We start from the raw sequence: 20,309 nt of genomic DNA, 5'->3' as shown, positions 1-20,309 counted from the left end.
ATTTTAAAAAACTATAAATGTAAGTTTAAAATATATTAAAATAACCACCATCTTCCCCTCTTAAATAGAAAACTCAACGGTAAAATCCCAGTATTTCAGTCATGTTGCTTATGCTGTTCTCTTCCTTCACAACCGACCACACCATCGACTGGCTTGCATCCAATGAGCAGATAATCAAGGTTAGAGATTCCCTGCTTTCGGCTGAACTGCTAATTTCTGGGTTGTCACAGTTCTATGAGGTTAATGAGACCTTCCTTCTTCTTGTTTGAATCTGCCCTGTCATTTTTCTCTTTACTTATGGTAAAGTGCTGCAAAATATTCAAATAACACACACACACACACACACACACACACACACACACACACACACACACATTCTTCTGTGCAAGGACAGCAGCCATACCGCTGAAGCCCAGTGCAAGGTGGGCAGCCACCATGGATCACTCAGGATGCGGGTTCATTGGCCGATGCACAGCAGCCTGAACCAGGGGAGCATAAGAGGAGGGTTTTTACTGGTGGGGGGATCAATGTGTAATGTACAAAATTTCCAACTTTCAGATGGTCAAGGATTGCTTTTACATACCTGTTTACTGCTCACCCCCTGTAGGGTCATCATGCCTGAGGGGCCTCGATCATCAATGATCAATGAGGACAAGTCACCTTCACAGAGCAGTATCGCATCCCCCAGATCCATGGCCGGTGGCAAACCGATCCTCAGACCCACGGGCTCAAGCCCGAGACCCTGGCAGGGGGGAGATGTGTTTGCTTACCGGCCGTGCCTCTGTATTTCCCGACTGAGAGCTTGTACCGCTCCTTGCTGGAGGCCACCTGGAAGAAATCATACACGGCATAGGCGGACTCGTTGGCTGTCTGTAGGTCCACTCTCACCTCATACCGGGTGGCAGTGCCAGTGGTGAGGTTGTGCAGCTGGTCGAGTCCTAAAAATAAAGCAGGCAATCCCAATAACCAATCAACCTTCGTGTGCAAGTGCCCGCCTACCAGCAGCTGAGATGTTCGGCACCAAAAGTCACCTTAGCCTTCACCACCTCTGCTAATGGGCACTTCCTCACGCTATCTCTTTTGGGGGACCCATTTTCTCATCCTATTATCTCTCTGGCAGAGCCATATTAATGAGTGTGGAAACCACGTCCTGTGAGAAAGAGCGGTGGAGGGTAATCACGTGGTGAACCTGCCCCCTCACTCCTTCTCTCTAAAGTAGATGCACTTCTACTTATCATCCCCTTATCTCACCAAGCAGAAGAGGGCATCAGATGCCACCGTAAGGTCTCTGGAGGAATTTTGCACGAAGAGAACCACATCATCATCTACTCTACCTGACACTGGGTCTCCAGATTATGATTTTTTCATTCTCCATTTCCCAGTGGGTGTTTTTGGCTAGTTCACTCTCTATGAGCATCTGCTCCAGAAAAGAGCAGAAGGGAAAGGGAAAAAACAATCCCCATAATGATGGGCATTACTAGAATTTCAGGGACTACTGGTATGACCTCCCAATAATAGCCCAGAATCCCAATCGGTCAACTATTTTTCTACTATGGTTTCTAAGATGTGCAGGCTCCAGGCAGATCCTGTGGAGCTCAGATACAGCATAAAGACCACCTGTGACAGCCACACTCTCACACTCCCAGCACATGAGAACCTTCCTAGCAACATGTCCCCACCAACACCTTGGTGGGTAGGTTCCTCAGGGTATCCTGTCCCTGTCACTGAGACATCTTCCTGAATGTGGGGAGCCTTCACAAGCCACCCAAGCAGCTTTTGAAGGGAGATGTCCCTTCCACAGCACAGCCCTTCCGGAATCTCAGAGTTCATACCAAGCCAGAACTCCTTCATGGGGTCCCCAAAGCCTTCCACGTAGGTCCGCCAGCGCTTGAAGAAATCCAGCTGTCCAGTGTTGCGCCTTTGGAAGACCTGCAAAGGGAGATGGACCTTTCACTCTGACGCACTTGGACAGGTGTCACTGAGCGAAGGAGGGCAGCAGCTTGGACTGGGGCTGCCCCGAGGTCAGACAGAAGCAGAGAGAAGGTCACACTGATGGATGTGGTGACAGATTGAAAGGGGAGCTGAAAGAGAAGTCAGGAGTGATTCTTGTGGTTTGGGCTTGCAGCACTGGGTGGCTGTTCACTCAGCTATTGGCGGAGATGGGGGCTCTGAGAGAAGACAGGTTCTGCGGGTGCATCACGAGCTCACTTGGGACAAGGTAAGTGAGGGTCACCCCCAAGGTGCCCTGGCGAATGGGGAGGCCATAGTGGCAGATGAGTGAAGGACTAGGGTTCTGAAGAGAGATCTAGGCCAGACTTACAAAGGTAAGCATGTGTCTCAGATGATGCTAAGTGCCCACCAAGACCCATTTCACTTTCCTCTCCCCTCTCCCCAGAAACACAGGGAAGCTTCCTTCTCCAGGCTCCCTTGCAGTTAAGCTGGAGCCATGTGACTCATTCTAGCCAAAGGACCGTAAGTGGGAGTGCAGGAGGCCAGGAGGGCTCTCCATGCTCCCTCTTCCATTGCCGTGTGTCACGGGGCCTTGGTGAAGGCCACATGACCACAGAGCAGAGCCATGAGCTGGAATCAGCCTGAATCCCTGAGTCACCACTTAGAAGTGACTGCCAAACCCCCAGAAGATTGCACACATGGGAAGAAACTTTTTATGTCTCAAATCATTGGCATCTGGTGGTGGTGTTTACCGCAGCAAGGCCTGCTCTATCCTAATGAATACAGAAAGCCACGGGGACACAGATCGTAAAGTGGAGCCACTGGAGAGGATGAGATCACCTGGGAAGAAAGCGGGTACCTAAAAAGAGAAAAGGGCCTAGAATCAAGACTCGGGGACCACCAATACGCAGCAGCCAGGTGCAGAAGGGTGTGTTCATTAAGGAGAACGTTCATGAAGGACAATGAGGAAAGCATGGAACCACAAAGACCACAGAGAGAAAAGTGTGGCCGATAGTGTCAACGGCAGGTAAGCAGTTAAGGGACACGTGGCCTAAGGAACACGTCCATAGAATTTAGTGAGACAGAAGTCGTGAGTGACTCTAGCAAAGACTGCACTGGAGACAGACAAGGGCAGAAGCCAAAATGGAGTGGGCTGAAGAGTGAGTGGGAAGTGAGAAAATGGAGACAGACTTGGGTACTATTTCATGAAAATATGTGCTGCTTTCTCTTCAAAAACTCCTCTCTTTGGGGAAGGAAGGCAGTTCCTGTCAGAGTAAACTGGACTCGTTTATATGAGGTAAACCTGAAAAGGAGCTACAAGCTAAACACACCTGTATATGCTACGAGAAGTGATACTAATTGATGTCATTCCTCGTGACCTTGAAAGACAGCCATGCTAACCGCCATCCTAGCTAACCTCAGAAATGATTCTGGAATTCTGGAAGGCTGGAATGGCATCTTTGTCTCCACCTACTTTCCTCTGTAGTCATTCGAATACAGAAGCCCCAACACAAAACCCCATCTCCCTCCTTTCCACCATGCTTCACAGTGGGTGCCTTGATGTGAAACACAATTATTTTGAATTTGGTAAGGTACACCTCCTAATATTTCTGTGTTCTTTACATTTTTTCTGGGAGGGAGGGAGGGAGAACAGAACAGGGATCCCGCAACAGTGCTGAAATCTCCTCATGGGAGCTCACATTTAACTCCTTCTGAAGCACCAACCCACCTCTGCTGGCCCAGGAAGCCCTGAACTAGGGCATCAAATGGCAGGAGAGCCCTGGGCTCTGAGGCAGACCATGGCCACTGCCTGGCCAGGGGCTGGTGAGTCAGTCATCTCTACCACTGAGCCTCGGTCGGTCAGCTTGGTGACAAACAGGGTTAGAAGTGGGAAGGAAGTGTTTATCTCACAGGTGCTAGGAGAACTCAATGAGATGGCAAGTGTAAAAACATTCTACAACGATACCCAGGTGCTGAGCAGGACTTAGGGAACGATCGGGCCCATAATTACATACTGCATTAACACTGTTGTTCCTGTCCCCTTTTGTCCTTATTTTAGAGACTGTCACTCCTCTCTTGGCTTCCTTCATTTCTTTACTTACTGACCCACTTGTGTAACTACCATTTACTGAGCATTTTGTTAAGGGCTGGATACAGGGCGAGTATATATGATGCCATTTTACGGATGTGAAAGTTCAGAAAAACAATTAGCCAGATTAAATAATAATCAGCTTATTATGTAATGGCTGATGCAAGGATAAAACACTGATCTCATCTTTTATAAGAACGTTTGAAAATACCAGCTTTTACTGAGTCTATTTTCCAAAAATCATTTCTTAAGATTCTCAGGAGCTAACTGATCATTTCCTAGCATGGTGCCTGTTCCAATACCTTCCCGGGGATCCTTCCTATACCATGGACAGTGGAATCCCAGGGCAGAAGTGTTACCAATGTTTGGTTCCTTGTACACTGGGTCAAATTACATTCCCACTAACATAATTAGTTATGGTACAAGATCAGGCTCAAATTTGATTCTGTCTTCCTAGGAGAGATGCATTACAAAGGCATTCTCCAATCAATGAATAGAGTACTAAGCATGATAGGGGTTTTTCCCACTGATATATATATATATGTGTATATACATATATGTTTAATAATGTTAATAATGTAAATAATGTTACTAATGTAAATATATATACATATATATTTAATAATGTTTCAGCTTAGTGAGGAAAACTCCAAAAAAATGGTTCTGATGCTCTCTCCATCGCCATTTAGACCCAGCTCTGCCCTTACTAGCTGTGTCCTTGGGCAACTTAGTGAACCTTGACAAGCCTCACTTTTCTAAACTATTAGATCAAGATGTTAATAGCCCATTTGTCATTCTCTTAAACTGAGGCTGTAGCAAGATCATTAATCATGATAAATCATGAAAGTGTGAAGGCCAGAGACTGGCACATACTGATACAAGTTATTATTATATCTCAATAAATGTTAGTTTGCATTTTATTGTGTCAGATTCCAAATGAACTGACCCACCATGAGCATTTGCACATCTTGTTCAGGCAGCCTGACTGGACTCCCAGAGAATCTAGTCCATTCCCATTCTATGAGGTGAAAACACCTGATAATGGACTGTCTGGGATAACAAGAGCCACTCAGCAAAGAAGTCTCAAGGCGGGCAATACGTCTCAAGACAGAACTGTCACTGCACTCTAGAACTTACTCAACGTCCTGACTCAATTGGGAGAAAAAAATGAAAATCTCATTTAATTGCCTATGGAAATAGCTTCTCATGTAGTCCTTAAGACTTGCAAGATGGAGAACAAAGATGGAAATACCTGAGGCACCTAAGTGCTCCTGGATTGTCTTCATCCTGGCCTGCCTCCTGTGGTATCAGCTACCACGGGGTAGAGTTCTTCAGGCCTCTTAAACATAAGGAGTTCCTGCTGCTCCATGGAGGAAAATTTCCTTAAAAGGATTTTAGGAGCTCAATTTAAAAGAGCCACATACTGAGGTCATCTCTCAGTGACAAAAGATCCTTGAACCCCAAATCAGGGACAACGCCAGTAAAAGATTTGGTGCAGAAGTGCTCAGGACTCCGCATGTTTTCTGGACTGTGATCGCTTTGAAGAGGGCCCTACAGAATCTCAATTCGTGTATTATCTTCAGGAGTCTGGGTCAGAACACAAGACTTGGGAGGGGGTGAAGGACCGGTATTGGTTAGAACATAGAGGGATTTTATTACTTCTGGAATTGACCTCAGTTTCCTGGTAAGGGTCCTTGGCGTGAGCAGGCCCCAGAAGGCAAGCTCCTTGAGAGCAGGGATTCACTACTGGTTCTTGAGTATATAAAACAGTGCTTGACACACAATAGGCACACAATAAGTAATTTTGGAAAAAATCTTGGGGATTCCCAGGTGGACACACTGGCAGGTTTTCTAGAGGTTGCCCTAGACAAATGTCTCCTTCCCGATGGGAGGCTGGCTTTCAAAAAGGCCACACTACACAACACAAACATTCTGCCAATGGTCAGTTATGGACACAGACACAGGATAGTGGCTTCAAGCCTGAAGAGACCCGACGCTTACAACCGTGCTGATGAAAAGCAGCAGGGACAGCTCTATGGCTCTGCTCAGGTAGAAAACCCTCCCGTGCTACAAGGTGTTCGGTTATTTTTACAAATCAATCAGGAATTTCTCCCATCCAATCCAGTTCCTGCCTTTCAGCCATCAGATGCAGCTGTGCGGATAATAAGTTTTCTTCACTGCTGCTTAGCGGATGGTATCATTTTACCCGTGGCTGCTCAAGTGTCTTTGGTCTCCCAGGCCCCTGAGCGAACGTGTAAATGAATATAGTCTGAGCACTAGGAGATCATGCTTTCTTCCCAGAGTGAGCTCCGGATGCACAGCAGGTTAAGGCCGCATGCTGGTCTGGAGTGGTGAGAGCCTCTAGCTGTTCAGGCACCGGGAGAAAGGGGTGGGGAGAGAAGGAAGGATCAGATCGAAACCCTCAGAGACAGCTCATCATATAATTGGATCAGGCTGATGCAATCAAAGTAGGTGCCATGTGGTGTGAGCAGACAACGGCCGGAGGGAATAAACCTCCACACAGAAGGACCATCAGCACGTTGCCAAGTTGCCCTCTTTCAGGCTTTAGCCTTCAAAGCAAAGTCCCCAAGGCCTCACTTCTGACCTGCATAGCAGGATGCAGAGCCTGGACGAAGGGCTTCAATCCAGAGGCCCAAGGCCCAGGGAGGTCATGCATTTCCATGGCTGATGGCCTTAGAGGACCCACAGGGAAGGCCAATGATCTGGAAGGCTGGAGTCCTGAAATCTGGCCCCAACTTTTGTCATTAATTCTTATGAAGGGCCAAGATACTTCTCCTTGTGGCCTCAATTTACCTATCTATAAACTAGAAATAATAACTGCTATCACTTACTTGAAAGATTTTGTGTGAGACTCTCGTTTATGAGAGGGCTTTGAAGAGAGTAAAATGTAGGATTATACAAACATAGAGGGCATTATTAGATGCTGATAAACCCACGAGCCCCCACAATCGTTAACCTTAGTTTAACTCAGCCTGCTCTATCCTGGCCATGAAGTACTTCAGGCTCTATTCTTTTTTTTTTTTTTAATTAATTAATGTATTTTGAGAGAGAAAGTGAGAGGGGAGGGCCAAGGAGAGGGAGAGAGAGGGAGAGAGACAGACAGACAGACAGAGACAGAGACAGAGAGAGAGAGAGAGAGAGAATCCCAAGCACAGCCCACTCTGTCAGCGTGGAGCCTGATGTGAGCCTCGAACTTACCAACCGTGAGATCATGACTTGAGCCGAAATCAAGAGTCAGAGGCTAGGGGCACCTGAGTGGCTCAGTCAATTAAGCGTCCAACTTCCGTTCAGGCCATGATCTCACAGTTCCTGAGTTTGAGCCCCACATCGGGTTCTGTGCTGACAGTTCAGAGCCTGGAACCTGCTTCGAATTGTCTCTCCCTCTCTCTCTGCCCCTCCCCAGCTCGTTCTCACTCTCTCTCTCTCTCTCTCTCTCTCTCAAAAATAAATAAACATTTAGGAAAAATTACAAAAAAAAAAACAGTTGAGGGGCGCCTGGGTGGCTCAGTCGGTTGAACGCCGACTTCGGCTCAGGTCACGATCTCGCGGTCCGTGAGTTCAAGCCCCGCATCGGGCCCCTGTGCTGACAGCTCAGAGCCCGGAGCCTGTTTCGGATTCTGTGTCTCCCTCTCTCTGACCCTCCCCCATTCATGCTCTGTCTCTCTCTGTCTCAAAAATAAATAAAATAATTAAAAAAAAAAAAAAAAACAGTTGGAGGCTTCACTGACTGAGCCACCCAGGCGCCCCCTTCAGGCTCTATCCTTACAGCCCGGGGCGGGGGAATCGGAGAACAAAAACAAGCCACCCAGCCCCTCCGTCCCGTGGATAAAGACTCACAATCCAGCCACCTCCATCCGTGTCCATATCACAGTACACCTGCAGGGGCCGGCTGGCATCACCATGCAGGTAGATGGTATATAGACCACTGGCGACATTGCTGTTCTGCTGAACTTGACTGCAGTCGGAAGGATGTGGAAAACGGGCACCAACTGGGAGTCAAGCAGAAAGATAGCATCGTTAGGCGAAGGGCAAGGAAGAAGTAGGGGGGCTGGTCCCTTATTTCCAGATAATTTATTTTGTTCAGAAATTATTTCATAACCTCCTACTACTTTGCTTCTTCCAACCCTTCGCAAATATCTTATTTTTCTCATTCACCCTGCTCTCATCAAACCCTTCAAATGTAGTAGAAATAAGGTCAGGTTTACATCACTTCCTACCCTGATGCCCTCAAAATAACATTCTGTTCTGCTTCCCTCTTCAGTCTTTCTACCATGAGATCAATTTTGTTTGAACCCATAACCCTATTGCCCCGTTTCCAGAGAAATCCATCACTCTGTCCACTCGCTCCTCCTTGGACAGGTTTCTTGGCTGTCCGATGCTTGTCCTCTAACACATTCTCGTTCAGAGAACATTACCTGTGGAAAGGGTGGTAGATACACTCCTGCTCCGGCGATCACCCTTAAAGGCAACCAAGGAGACTGGGTAGGCGATGCCCTGCTCAAGGCCTTGCAACTCAAGTCTCTCGTTCCCTCTTCCAAGCTGTACCTCCTACCAAACAAAGGAGACAGTAGACAGTCACTCAGTGTGTCACCCCCAGCACCCTAGCTGTCAACAGCTTTCCCCGGTGCTAATGACAGGAGCTCTCTGAGAGCACAGTGTTTGGTTTCTTTCAGGGCTTAGTGGCGCCCAGAATACGGATGGGTCCCAGCAGCTTCGCTGGGGGGCGGCACCATGGAGATTCAGCCCTGCTGGAGTGCTAGCACAGAACTGGCACCACAGACCGCCCTGGAGGAGCACCCACCAGGTCTCCTGGGACCCTCTGCCTCCAGGTACATGCTGGAACACCAACTACAGCCACCAAGGCCAGCGGTGCTGGGCTGAGGAGCTAATAAGGGCGATAAAAGTGACTGCTGATAACTGTGCAGCAGGGCCATTGCTGGCCTTTCAGGAAACGTCCTTCTGAACCTATCTTATTTCCTCTACAGACATAGGGCCAACTTTCCTTGAAGCACTGTCATAAGCAACCATTAAGATAATGAATAAATCAAAGTACCCTTCCTTTCCCTCTTCGTCCCTTCTCTCTTGCCAACAAGAAAGAGGAAGAATTTTCCATTGGAACAAGCTACAAAAACTTGCTGGCCTTCAGATTCCAGGTGGGAGGGATAACTCCTGAAATAAGGTTTAATCAATCCATTCAATAAATATTTAGTGAGCACGTCTTGCGTGCCAGGTTGTAAGCACGTTAGATACAATGATAGATACAACAGACAAATTGTCCTTGGAGCGAACGTTTCCTGAGAAAGACAACAGAACAAAATAACATGGGGCGGATGTGCAGCCCGCAAATACTCAATGGATAGCGAGGAGAAGACACAAAATTAGTCCTCTAAAACGAGGCCACACGTACGATGTCGGCAGACAACTAACTGTGTGCAACAGCTTCGCTAACACAGCAGATGATCAGTGAGGCTCAACTCATTTCTTAGCCAGTGGCCATGATACCAGCAATCAAGCCAGTGGGCCCGGGTCAGTTACTTCATTTGGAGGCTGGGCATGGGTACCAAGAGAAAAAGCAAGAAGTATCCAGTACCTTAACGGTGCCATCTGGGAGTTGGTAGGTCAGAATGTAGCCATCGATCTGAGCAGAGGGGGGCATCCAGGTCAACACCCCCCCGGACTGTGTAACGGCAGATGGACGAAGGTTTTTGGGAGGGTCGATGTCTGTATACAGAAAGTCAGGTAATTATTATTAGTCGGTATTTCTGCAACCGAGGCAAGATCATTTTTGATGTGTTAACATATTTTCTACCAACTTATCCTTCCCATGGCAGCAGGCAGTTCCCAGGCAGTTCCTCCCCAGCAGCAGGCATGGTCTCTGCTCTTCCTTGCCACCAGCCCCTTATGACCTTGGTTTCTAAAAGCACACTCCAGGGGCACCTGGGTGGCACAGTTGGTTGAGCATCTGACTTCAGCTCAGGTCACGATCTTGCGATCCGTGAGTTTGAGCCCCGCGTTGGGCTCTGTGCTGACAGCTGGGAGCCTGGAACCTGCTTCGGACTCTGTATCTCCCTCTCTCTCTGCCCTTCCCCTGCTCACGCCGTGTCTCTCAAAAAGGAATAAGTGTTTAAAAAAAAATTTTAATAAAAGCACATTCCACACCTGCTGAGGACAAGGGGACTAAGGAAGAGGGGAGTGGGTAGGGCCGAGACAGTGCATCTATGCTCCCAGGTTCCCCACAGATTCTCCAAGAGTGGTGGGTATGAACAATCCAGATCATCCAGATCAGCAGGCAGATTCCCAGTGACGGCAGGGCTCCCGAAGTGACCTGGAGTGCGGATCCGAGAGGAACCTGTGCACAGAAACCACATGTCCCGGCAACCACCTACCTGGAAAGATGACCACAGAGCTGGCACTGGGAAACCACCCAAGACTTTACACACAGCCCTGGAGAAGGAGCATGCCCCCTAAATCAGAGATACCGACCCACCAGCAGAATGGGGGCTTGCGACAAACATTAAGTTGGCGTAGAGATTTAAAGTTCTATTTCCTACCTAACTAAACATATGGCCTTAGATGCACACCCTGTACAGAAAGCGTGGGGAAGGCGTGATGGTGGTGGTCTTGTGCAAAGGAGAGAAAGAGAGAGAGGGAAGAAGAGGCAGAGAAAAAGCAGAGCCTTCCTTGTGGCTCTGAACGTGCGATGGGGAGGGAGGGGAGGGGGAGGAGTACACACTCTGGAGACCGGGAAACCAAAACTCAGCAAGAATTCTAGTCAAAACCATATTAATTGGTCAGATGGCTCGTTTTTTTAAACCAAATAAGATATTGAATGAAAAATTTCCATTTTGAAAAATCATCATAGAGGGTGATTTTAATTTAGAAGTTCCCAAAAAAGATGTCTCCAGGCTATTTTCTCCTCAGTAGCATTTCGGCCGAGAATGGAATTGCAATGTTTTAATAGAAATCAGGCAGCTGTTGTTTTGAATTAGGATGTTTTGACAAATTTTGAGTTTCTGTAATATCAGCTCGGTTTGACTTTCTAAGTGTAACATCTGGCATGGATTTTATTCTTTCCATCACACTACAGAACGAAATTTCCTGCTTCCAAACATCAAAGCAAAACCTTAACTATTTAAATATCTTAAGCTGGCCTCTGCTACTTCTTTGACTGCCCACCAATCCCCCGGTTATGGACTTGAGATGTCTTAATTACTTCCACATTTCTGTGAAGTACAAAGATGGTAATATTGTTGTCTTTTTTAATTATTATTTAAGAGAGAGAAAGAGAGAGAGAGCATGCAAGCACAGGAGGGGCAGAGGGAGAGAGAGAATCCAAAGCAGGCTCTGTGCTGTCAGCTCAGAGCCTGGAGCAGGGCTCTCGATCCCACAACCCTGGGATCATGACCTGAGCCAAAATCAAGAGTTGGACACTCAACCCCCTGAGCCACTAAGGCACTAAGGCACAATAAGGGTATTGTCTTTAAAAATGGGAAGAGTGAGAGGCACTTGGGCGGCTCAGTGGGTTAGGTGTCCAACTTCAGCTCGGGTCATGATCTCATGGCTCGTGAGTTCGAGCCCCGTGTTGGGCTCTGTGCTGACAGCTGAGAGCCTGGAGCCTGCTTCAGATTCTCTCTCCCTCTCCCTCTCTCTCTCTGCCCCTCTTCCACTCATGCTTTGTCTATCTCTCTCTCAAAAATAAACATTAATTTTTTTTAAATGGGAACAGTGAAGCAAAGAGAAGATAATGAAGGAACAGGGAGAAAGGAACGAGGGCGACAGAGAGAGGAGAGAGGGAGGGAGGGAAAAGGAAAGAAGGAAGGAGGGAGGGACTGGCTGCCTCTGGGGAACAGCATTGACTATTAAGGAGTCTGGGCTGTACAAGAGTTTTTCTTTCTACGTGTTCCTTTGAATAGTTTGAATTTTTTTTTTTTTTTACTGTAAGTATACTTTACTCTTTTAATTAAAAAATCCTGCTAATTGTAACTAATAAAGAAATTCAAGGCACCTCTAACTCCAGTGGCCACACATGGTGTCCCCCGCCACAAAGGGGATGGCCAGCCCTTGCCCAGATGTCCAGAGAGACCTGAGGACGTCAGGGTGGGCACAGGGAGTCTCTCGGTCCCTGTGAGGCCCCACCACACACGCAAAACACAACAGCCCAGGCCCCTCTGATCACTAACTGGAAAGGGACAGCGAGGGAGAAATACACTCCACCACTGCCCCCAATCCGGGACATGGACACAGAAGTGCTACGTTGCCTCCCTCTTCTCCAAATTGGACCCAAGGCCCGCCAGGTTCTAACATCCAGGTGGAGAGCCTGGGAGCTGGGCAGGGTGGAGGACAAGCTGACGGAGGCCCTGCACAGCCACCCGGAAAAGCCACACACTTCCACTTTCACACTGCCTCCTTTACACTCTTCTTTTTTTTTTTTTTTTTTTTTTGAAGTTCATTTATTTTGAAAGAGAGAGAGAGAGAGTGCACAGCAGTGGAAGGAAGGCGCAGAGAGAGGGAGAGAATCCCAAACAGGCTCCGCGCTCCCAGCACAGAGCCCAACGTGGCTTGAACTCCTGAACCACGAGATCATGACCTGAGCCTAAACCATGAGTCGGACACTTAACCCACTGGGCCACCCAGGCACCCGTCCTCTACACTCTTCTCAATCAGAGCCCTCTTATCCACGTAAGGTAAAGAAGGAACCACTCCGAGGCATGTCCTTAGGTGAAACAACGGCCTTCCCTACTCCCCTCTGCACCCCTAGGTACAGACGATGACTGCTCTGATGGGTGTGCAGGGTCCCCGGTCCCAGGCCTTTACAGTACCTGTCAGGGCCGTGGTGTCTGCCTTCTTGCTCTCCCGGGCCCCCTTCTGGGCCCACACCTGGACCGTGTACTCCACGCCGGGCCTCAGGCCCGTCAGCACGGTGCCGCTCTGCTCCTTCCCCACCGGCACCTCCCCGGTGTCTCCATCAGCGGACGTGTAGCGCACCATGTACCTGTCGATGACGGCCTGCACCGGGTCCCAGGAGACAGTGGCCGTGTTCTCCGTCACCTGGTCGGTCACCAGGTTTTGGGGGCTGTCAATGTCTTTTGAAAAAGGAAAGGCTGCATTTTAGAGCCAAGGGAGACCATCCTACCTCCCGACCCTGTCTCTAGGAGCTCTCCATTCAAGTTACTTCTAATAATGATCCAATTCCATCACAACCAGGAGTGAAAGGCCCCTGGTTTCCATTTTCCAGGGAAACAAACCACTGGACATTAATATGGAAATTTTCTCTCTAGCTTCCACAAAAATAACAATAAAAGTCTCCTGAACAACAAGACAAGCCACCCAAACTGCTGTTCGAACAACCTCTTCTTGTTATCTCCACATTATGTGGTGGTTTTGTTTTACAGAGTCTCAGAGCTGAGAAGTCAGATCTTCCCACCTTCTTGTCTCTTCCAAAAGGGGAAGAGAATGGAGGTCCAGAGGAATGAAAAAGCTTGCCCAAGATCCTGCCATTTCCCTGTGTTAAAACGCAGACAAACCCCTCTCTGCTCTGAACTTTGAAGCCTCCCGCCTTCTAAAGGACTCTGCTCCTTTTCATCTGCCCTCTCTCTAGCACCATCAGCCTCTCCCACTCTCCCGCCCCTCTGCACGCCTCAGCCCACGGGCTTCTCGAGAGAGCGGTCTGCATGCCTCCACTATCAGTCCGCCCCTCACATCCACTCCTCGAGCAGTGAAGTTTGGCAATTTTTGACACCACGTCACCGACCCCACTAGTATAGGTCACCACCGACTCTGCACTGCCAGATCCGATGGACGCTCGCCACCCCCAGAGGCGTTTGGCAGAGCTGATCCACTCCCTCTGTCTTAAAATGCTCTCGGCTCTTGACTGGCGTGACTACACCCTCCTCTGGTTTTCTCCTAACTGCCCGACCCCTTCTCCATCTCCTTTGTCGGCAACCTGGAAATGTGGGGCACCAAGGCCCCCGTCTTCCTCTCTACACCTCTCCCTAAGCGAACCCATCCACGTCCGTGGCTCTGAATGCCAACCAATGCTCTCGGCTCCCTGATACACGAGCCCCTGGCTTGCATCCGCAACCATATACCCAGCACAGCACCTAGCCTATGTTGGACGCTCGACCAATATTTGTAGGATCGATGAATAAATCAATTAGCCAAGGAATCACACAAGTTTCTCCAGCTTAAATGTCTGAAAGTCTTAACATCCCCCTCCCAACACCGAGCCTATTTATCTCTGAGCCTCCCTTCTCCGAAAATGATGCCCCAACCTTCCATGTTGCTCAAGCCAGAAACCCCGGTCTTACCTGATTCGTTTTCTTCCTGCCCCACACCTCATCCATCAACAAATACTGCCATTTACAACTCCAAAATATGTGCTCAGATACCCCCTCTCCTCTCTCCCAATGGCCATCACCACCCCTTGCCCGGATTTTACACTAGAGTCTTCATTAACCCTCCTAACGCTACCCTTGTCACGTCCTCTGTTTATTCTCTTCACTGTGGCCTGAATAAACTGTTTTAAACAAATATGACATCGCGTTGCTCTTCTTCTAATAAATGTAACCTTCCTTCAGGCACGTGGGGTCCTGTGTGAGTGACCCTGCCTCCTTCCCACCCGCCCCACGTCACCTCCTCTCTCGCCCTCTGCGCTCCAGCAACACCAGCCCCCTTGCGGTCCCGTGTCCATCTCAGCTGCTGCAGCTTAGGGCCGTCAGGTGCACTCTTCCCTCGGCCAGAAACGGCTAGTTTTCTCCAATACCCATCCTCCCCTTCTTCCGTAAGCATACTGTCCAGTGGATCTCTCTGTAATGATGGAAGTATTCTGCCCTGTCCAATACAGTGGCCATTAGAAACGTGGCTCTGGACCATCTGAAATGTGGTGAGTCCAACTTTGAAAATAATTTAGTTGCTTTTAATTAAAATTTAAGCTGCCACAGGCAGCCAGGGGCTACTGAATTGGAGAGGACGGTCTAACAGAAGGGTAAGGTGGGCACGTGATCACCCAGCTGAAGACTCCGTTTCCCAGCCTTTCCTGTAGTGAGGTCTGGCACCATGTCTTGGGTCTGGCCAGTGGAACACGAGAAGAACTAAAGGACGCATGCAGTGTTCCAGTCGTGTCCTTCCCTTTCCCAGGTCCCTTTCCACTTCTGGAAAGAGGACAGATGACCACATAGACGAAGGCAACCCCCTAGGGATGACGGAACACAATACCGAAGGAGCCGGGGTCTCCTGTGCCGTGGGTCTACCTCATCAGCCCTGGGCCACTTCTACTCTGCCCACTCCACAAGAGAAGAGTAAGCTTCTTTCTTGTGTAAGGATATGTGATTTGGATGTTTCTGTCTATATGTATCTTAACCAGGATTCGTTCCATCCCGTCTAAGAAACACCCCTACCCTGCTATTCTTTATACCTGCACCAGGTACATCTCCTTCATAGAACTTATCATAATTATAGTTACAAGTTGGTTTCCTTGTTGATTGTCTGTCTTTCCCACTGGACTGCAAGACAGCAGGAATCATATTTGTTTTGGTGCCACTGGATCACAGGCCTGGCCCTTGGAAAATGCTCACCAAAACTTAGCCGTAGGCCGAAATGAACACAGAGCCCCAACCTCCAAGGAAACACTTATTCCTCTAAACTACGCACCATCTATTAAGGCAAACCCACAGAAAACAGCTTTGCCACAAAACAGTTCTCTAATCCAGTGCTTTTGCGGAATTTTATATTGCTTTTACCGTTCTATAATTTTTTATCACTGAGAAGCAGAGCTGTTAAAACACAAGCCTGGGGAAAGAGTTTTAAGACTTTCACAGGACTGTTCAGTATGTACCCCATAACTATGCTTTGATTTTTTTTTTTTTTTTTTTTGGTACGGGAATGAGGTTTTTTTCCAACAAGCCTGCCTAAAACAGTCCCTGAGTCACAGACCCAAAAGGCAGCAGTGGCATAATTCAGCAGCAGCATCAACCCCTAGTGATGACCCCAGTTTCTGTTCTCCTCCCTCCTGTTACCTGTGGGGGCCATGGTGTCCACCTTCTTGCTCTCCCGGGCCCCCTTCTGGGCCCACACCTGGACCGTGTACTCCACGCCCGGCCTCAGGCCCGTCAGCACGGTGCTGCTCTGCTCCTTCCCCACCGGCACCTCCCCGGTGTCTCCATCGGCGGACGTGTAGCGCACCATGTACCTGTCGATGACGGCCTGCACCGGGTCCCAGGAGACGGTGGCCGTGTTCTCCGTCACCCGGTCGGTCACCAGGTTTTGGGGGCTGTCAATGTCTAAAAGGAAAAGTACTCATCAACGTGCACTAGTTATAGGCCACAGAGTGCAGAAACTCACATCGTTTTGCTTGGAGTGAGGCCCTTTCATGTTATGTGGTCTTTCCGTCACCTACGCTCTAACTGCTTCACTAACGTATGTCTTCTCTCCCCAGACAGAGTTGGGCTCCTCAGGCAGAAAGCACAGTAAACCAAAATCTGCAAATCTACACTATTACCTTTACCAAGAGTGTAACAAAACAAATCTCATTATTGATTTGGGAAGCGTATATCAAACTCCCACTATGTGCAAGGCATGGTGTTATGTGGCGTTCAGGGTTCAGTTGAAGACACCGTCCATGCTCACAAGCAGTAATCATTTTGTTTCTAGCATCATGTCAATGGAGACTTCTGATCTCATCCAAGATGATTCTAATAACTAGATGCAAATGTCGGCTCCTAGAGGAAGAGGGCAGCGACCATATCTCCTCTGGGTTGCCACAGCCTCGTAGAGAACACAGCACATGGTAAATGCTCAACACACATTGCTGAGTGGATCAGCCAAATGAAGACCAGTTTTAATATGCTTTACACATCATAGATGCACTTGTAACACTGATTGGCTGGTTAACTCACTACAGAAATACGGCCAAACATCTCTTTCCCAATAAAATTAAAATAGAACATATAAGGGGCGCCTGGGTGGCGCAGTCGGTTAAGCGTCCGACTTCAGCCAGGTCACGATCTCGCGGTCCGTGAGTTCGAGCCCCGCGTCAGGCTCTGGGCTGACGGCTCGGAGCCTGGAGCCTGTTTCCGATTCTGTGTCTCCCTCTCTCTCTTCCCCTTCCCCGTTCATGCTCTGTCTCTCTCTGTCCCAAAAATAAATAAAAAATGTTGAAAAAAAAAATTAAAAAAAAAAAAAATAGAACATATAAGTTATCCTTATCCTCAAAACCGGATTATCATGATTCATTCATGCTAAAGCACACCACATAGATCAACTTGCTCTGGTAGTCTATTTTATAAAGTTGAGTTATCAACATATTATTTAATAATATTAACAACATTTGATTTTCATTTTCTCCTCCCACTCAAAACACAAGGACAGACCCTTAATGGTGTCCACAGTGAAATATCCACGCACTCAGAGCAGGAGCAGCTGGACACGACCATCCAATCACAGCAAAACTGCACTTTGGAAACTGCCACAGGGGACTGACTTGTAAGGAAACCAGTTAAAGGGATGTGAGAGGCAGTGTGTGCAGTCTCTTATGAAAGGACACTATTCTGCTCTTCTATAAGTCATTGATTCTTCCAGGGTCAAACAGGAAAACAACTCTTGACCAGCCACAGGCTTAGGCCTTACATTCTCAAAGAACAAGGCTCCATTACCTGTCGGGGCCATGGTGTCCGCCTTCTTGCTCTCCCGGGCCCCCTTCTGGGCCCACACCTGGACCGTGTACTCCACGCCCGGCCTCAGGCCCGTCAGCACGGTGCCGCTCTGCTCCTTCCCCACCGGCACCTCCCCGGTGTCTCCATCGGCGGACGTGTAGCGCACCATGTACCTGTCGATGACGGCCTGCACCGGGTCCCAGGAGACGGTGGCCGTGTTCTCCGTCACCCGGTCGGTCACCAGGTTTTGGGGGCTGTCAATGTCTTTAAAAAAGATATTTGGAAAGCCTAAGCTTTGAAGCCATGGAAGAGATACCCACCACCCACCACTCTCATTTCATCTTCTAGAACTCTCTTAGCACAAGGCAATGGTATTCCCATCCAGAATCTGCTGGGAGTCAAGGGAGAAAGGAACCCCAGTTCCCAATTTCAAAAGACTACACATTGTAAGCTTAACATACTCTTTTGGCTTTTAGCTCCCTAAAATATATGAGGAACGACATCTTCTTAACAACATTATGTCACATCACAACAATCATTAAACATCTGCCATGACGTTCAGGGTACCTAGTTTATCATTTTATCATGGGCTGCTTCACGGGCAATCATTCTAAAAGTATTATCACAAGCATTGCAACGATCAGAGCCTATAAACATCTTTGCTGAGTCCACTGAAAACATGGCCACCGCATAGCTTTATTTCTCCCTTCCTGTGGACTGAGTGGTTTCGTGAGCAGCTCACCACGACCAGGCAGAGAGAGCTACCAATTACCACCTCACTGAGGTCACTACTAGGACTCACTGTCCTTTTTGGTCTCTGTGACTTTCTCTGCAAAGTCTCTCATCTCAGGCCGCCTCTTGGGTATCATGCACACTCAAATCCACATGCTCAAAATTCAATTCTGATTGATCTTTTCCTTATTACCTGTTGGGGCCGTGGTGTTGGCTTTCTTGCTCTCCCGGGCCCCCTTCTGGGCCCACACCTGGACCGTGTACTCCACGCCCGGCCTCAGGCCCGTCAGCACGGTGCTGCTCTGCTCCTTCCCCACCGGCACCTCCCCGGTGTCTCCATCGGTGGACGTGTAGCGCACCATGTACCTGTCGATGACGGCCTGCACCGGGTCCCAGGAGACGGTGGCCGTGTTCTCCGTCACCCGGTCGGTCACCAGGTTTGTTGGGCTGTCAATGTCTGAAAGGAAAGTTAAAGCGCACCATTAACAAGCACCGAAGAGGGAGACCGTGTTGCTTGAAGGGAGGCAGTTTCCTGGTCTTGTGGTTTTCCCATGTCCTGTCAGTTTTCAGGTGTTTCACAAAGACCGAACTTCTCTCCACAGCTAGACTCTTGGATCCTTAAGAAGGCAGCACAGGATAATGGAATGAGCAGGAGTATCCAGAGTCAGAAGAGCTCGTTTGCAGTTTCAGCCCAGAGATGCAGAGCAGAGGGACAGGAAAAGCCCTGAGCAGAGCCAACAGACTGGGGATGTAGGCCCAGCTCTGCCATCAGCCAGCCATGGCCCTGGACAGCTAGCACTGCTGTCCCCAGCTGAACCTCAGTTCCTTCTTTGTAAAATATGGGCCTTACTAAATAGATACGAAGGTACCATAATATGCAATGAATATGCCACAAATCTGACTCCATGAATCATCAGCTGACTTTGTGACTTGTAAAAAGCATTCACTTCTTTGTATTTGAGGTTTCTTAACTATAAAACGGGGATATTGATTCCTGCTCTACCCATCTCACCAAATGCCTCTGAGGAGAAGCAATTGAAGAATATAACCCTCATTCATTGCTGGTGGGTATATAAAATACTGCCACCATTCTGGGAATAACTTGGCCATTCCTCAAAAAGTGAAACAGAGAGTTATCATATGACCCAGCAATTCCACTCCTAGGTATATACCCAAATGAATTGAAAGCATATGTCCACACAAAAAGTTGTACATAAACGCTCATAATAACCCTATTCACGATAGCCAAAAAGTGGAAAAAGCACAAATGCTTATCAAGTGACAAATGGATAAACAATGTGTTACATCCATACAATGGAATATTACTTTGCAAGAAAATAAAGTACCCATACATGCTCCAACATGGATGAAATTTGAAAATATTATGTGTAGTTAATAAAGCGAGTCACGAAAGACCACATGCTGTGTGAATCCATTTATATGAAATGTCCAGAATAAGGACCTTCTGTCTCTATAGAGACAGAAACTAACAGTGTCCTAGGGCTAGGGGGAGTGGGGGCAGGAGGCACTATTAACGGACATGGGGTTTCTTTCTGGAGTGATGACAATATTCTGATTAGATAATAGTGATGGTTGTAGGACTCTGTAAATACACTAAAAACCACTGACCTTATCCTTTAAAAGAGTACATTGTATAGAAAGTAAATCATATCTCAATAAGTCTGTTCTTAAAAAATGAGGACACAGAGATGAATGAGCTTTAAAAATTATGAACTGTTACAGGATGTAAGTATAACTTTAGGATCCTGAGAACGGAGCACACAGTGCTTCAGAGAGGATTTATCCCCTAAGAAAACAATAACCCTTCCTTGCTTCAAAAAGATCAGAGTGAAAAAACACTTCCCTAA

The 20,309-nt window shown here is 48.1% G+C and overlaps 1 protein-coding gene and 1 long non-coding RNA gene across 5 annotated transcripts in view; one reads left to right on the top strand and one right to left on the bottom strand.

Annotated features, from left to right (window-relative positions):
- The window catches only part of TNN (tenascin N), a 65,964-nt gene that overhangs the window by 10,276 nt on the left and 35,379 nt on the right, over nucleotides 1-20,309 (bottom strand). For 2 of the 4 annotated variants that reach the window (XM_058700397.1, XM_058700394.1), the window contains 9 exons: nucleotides 18,635-18,898; nucleotides 17,710-17,973; nucleotides 16,075-16,338; nucleotides 12,880-13,143; nucleotides 9,651-9,781; nucleotides 8,476-8,608; nucleotides 7,898-8,049; nucleotides 1,833-1,929; nucleotides 771-938 (listed from right to left, as the gene is read on the bottom strand). In XM_058700397.1, coding sequence (XP_058556380.1) covers nucleotides 771-938; nucleotides 1,833-1,929; nucleotides 7,898-8,049; nucleotides 8,476-8,608; nucleotides 9,651-9,781; nucleotides 12,880-13,143; nucleotides 16,075-16,338; nucleotides 17,710-17,973; nucleotides 18,635-18,898 — 1,737 coding nt within the window. The remainder of the gene's footprint in view (nucleotides 1-770; nucleotides 939-1,832; nucleotides 1,930-7,897; nucleotides 8,050-8,475; nucleotides 8,609-9,650; nucleotides 9,782-12,879; nucleotides 13,144-16,074; nucleotides 16,339-17,709; nucleotides 17,974-18,634; nucleotides 18,899-20,309) is intronic. The other 2 variants (XM_058700395.1, XM_058700396.1) reach the window with 2 other exon arrangements.
- LOC131495449 (uncharacterized) lies at nucleotides 1,927-9,123 on the top strand. The gene is made up of 2 exons (XR_009253950.1): nucleotides 1,927-2,218; nucleotides 8,734-9,123. It is a non-coding gene; the product is annotated as an uncharacterized LOC131495449 (long non-coding RNA).

Source organism: Neofelis nebulosa, chromosome 15 (assembly GCF_028018385.1).
Source record: "Neofelis nebulosa isolate mNeoNeb1 chromosome 15, mNeoNeb1.pri, whole genome shotgun sequence".
NCBI classification, from domain to species: domain Eukaryota; kingdom Metazoa; phylum Chordata; class Mammalia; order Carnivora; family Felidae; genus Neofelis; species Neofelis nebulosa.
The sequence above is the reverse complement of the archived record's forward strand: the minus strand, read 5'-3'. Positions and strand labels throughout refer to the sequence as shown.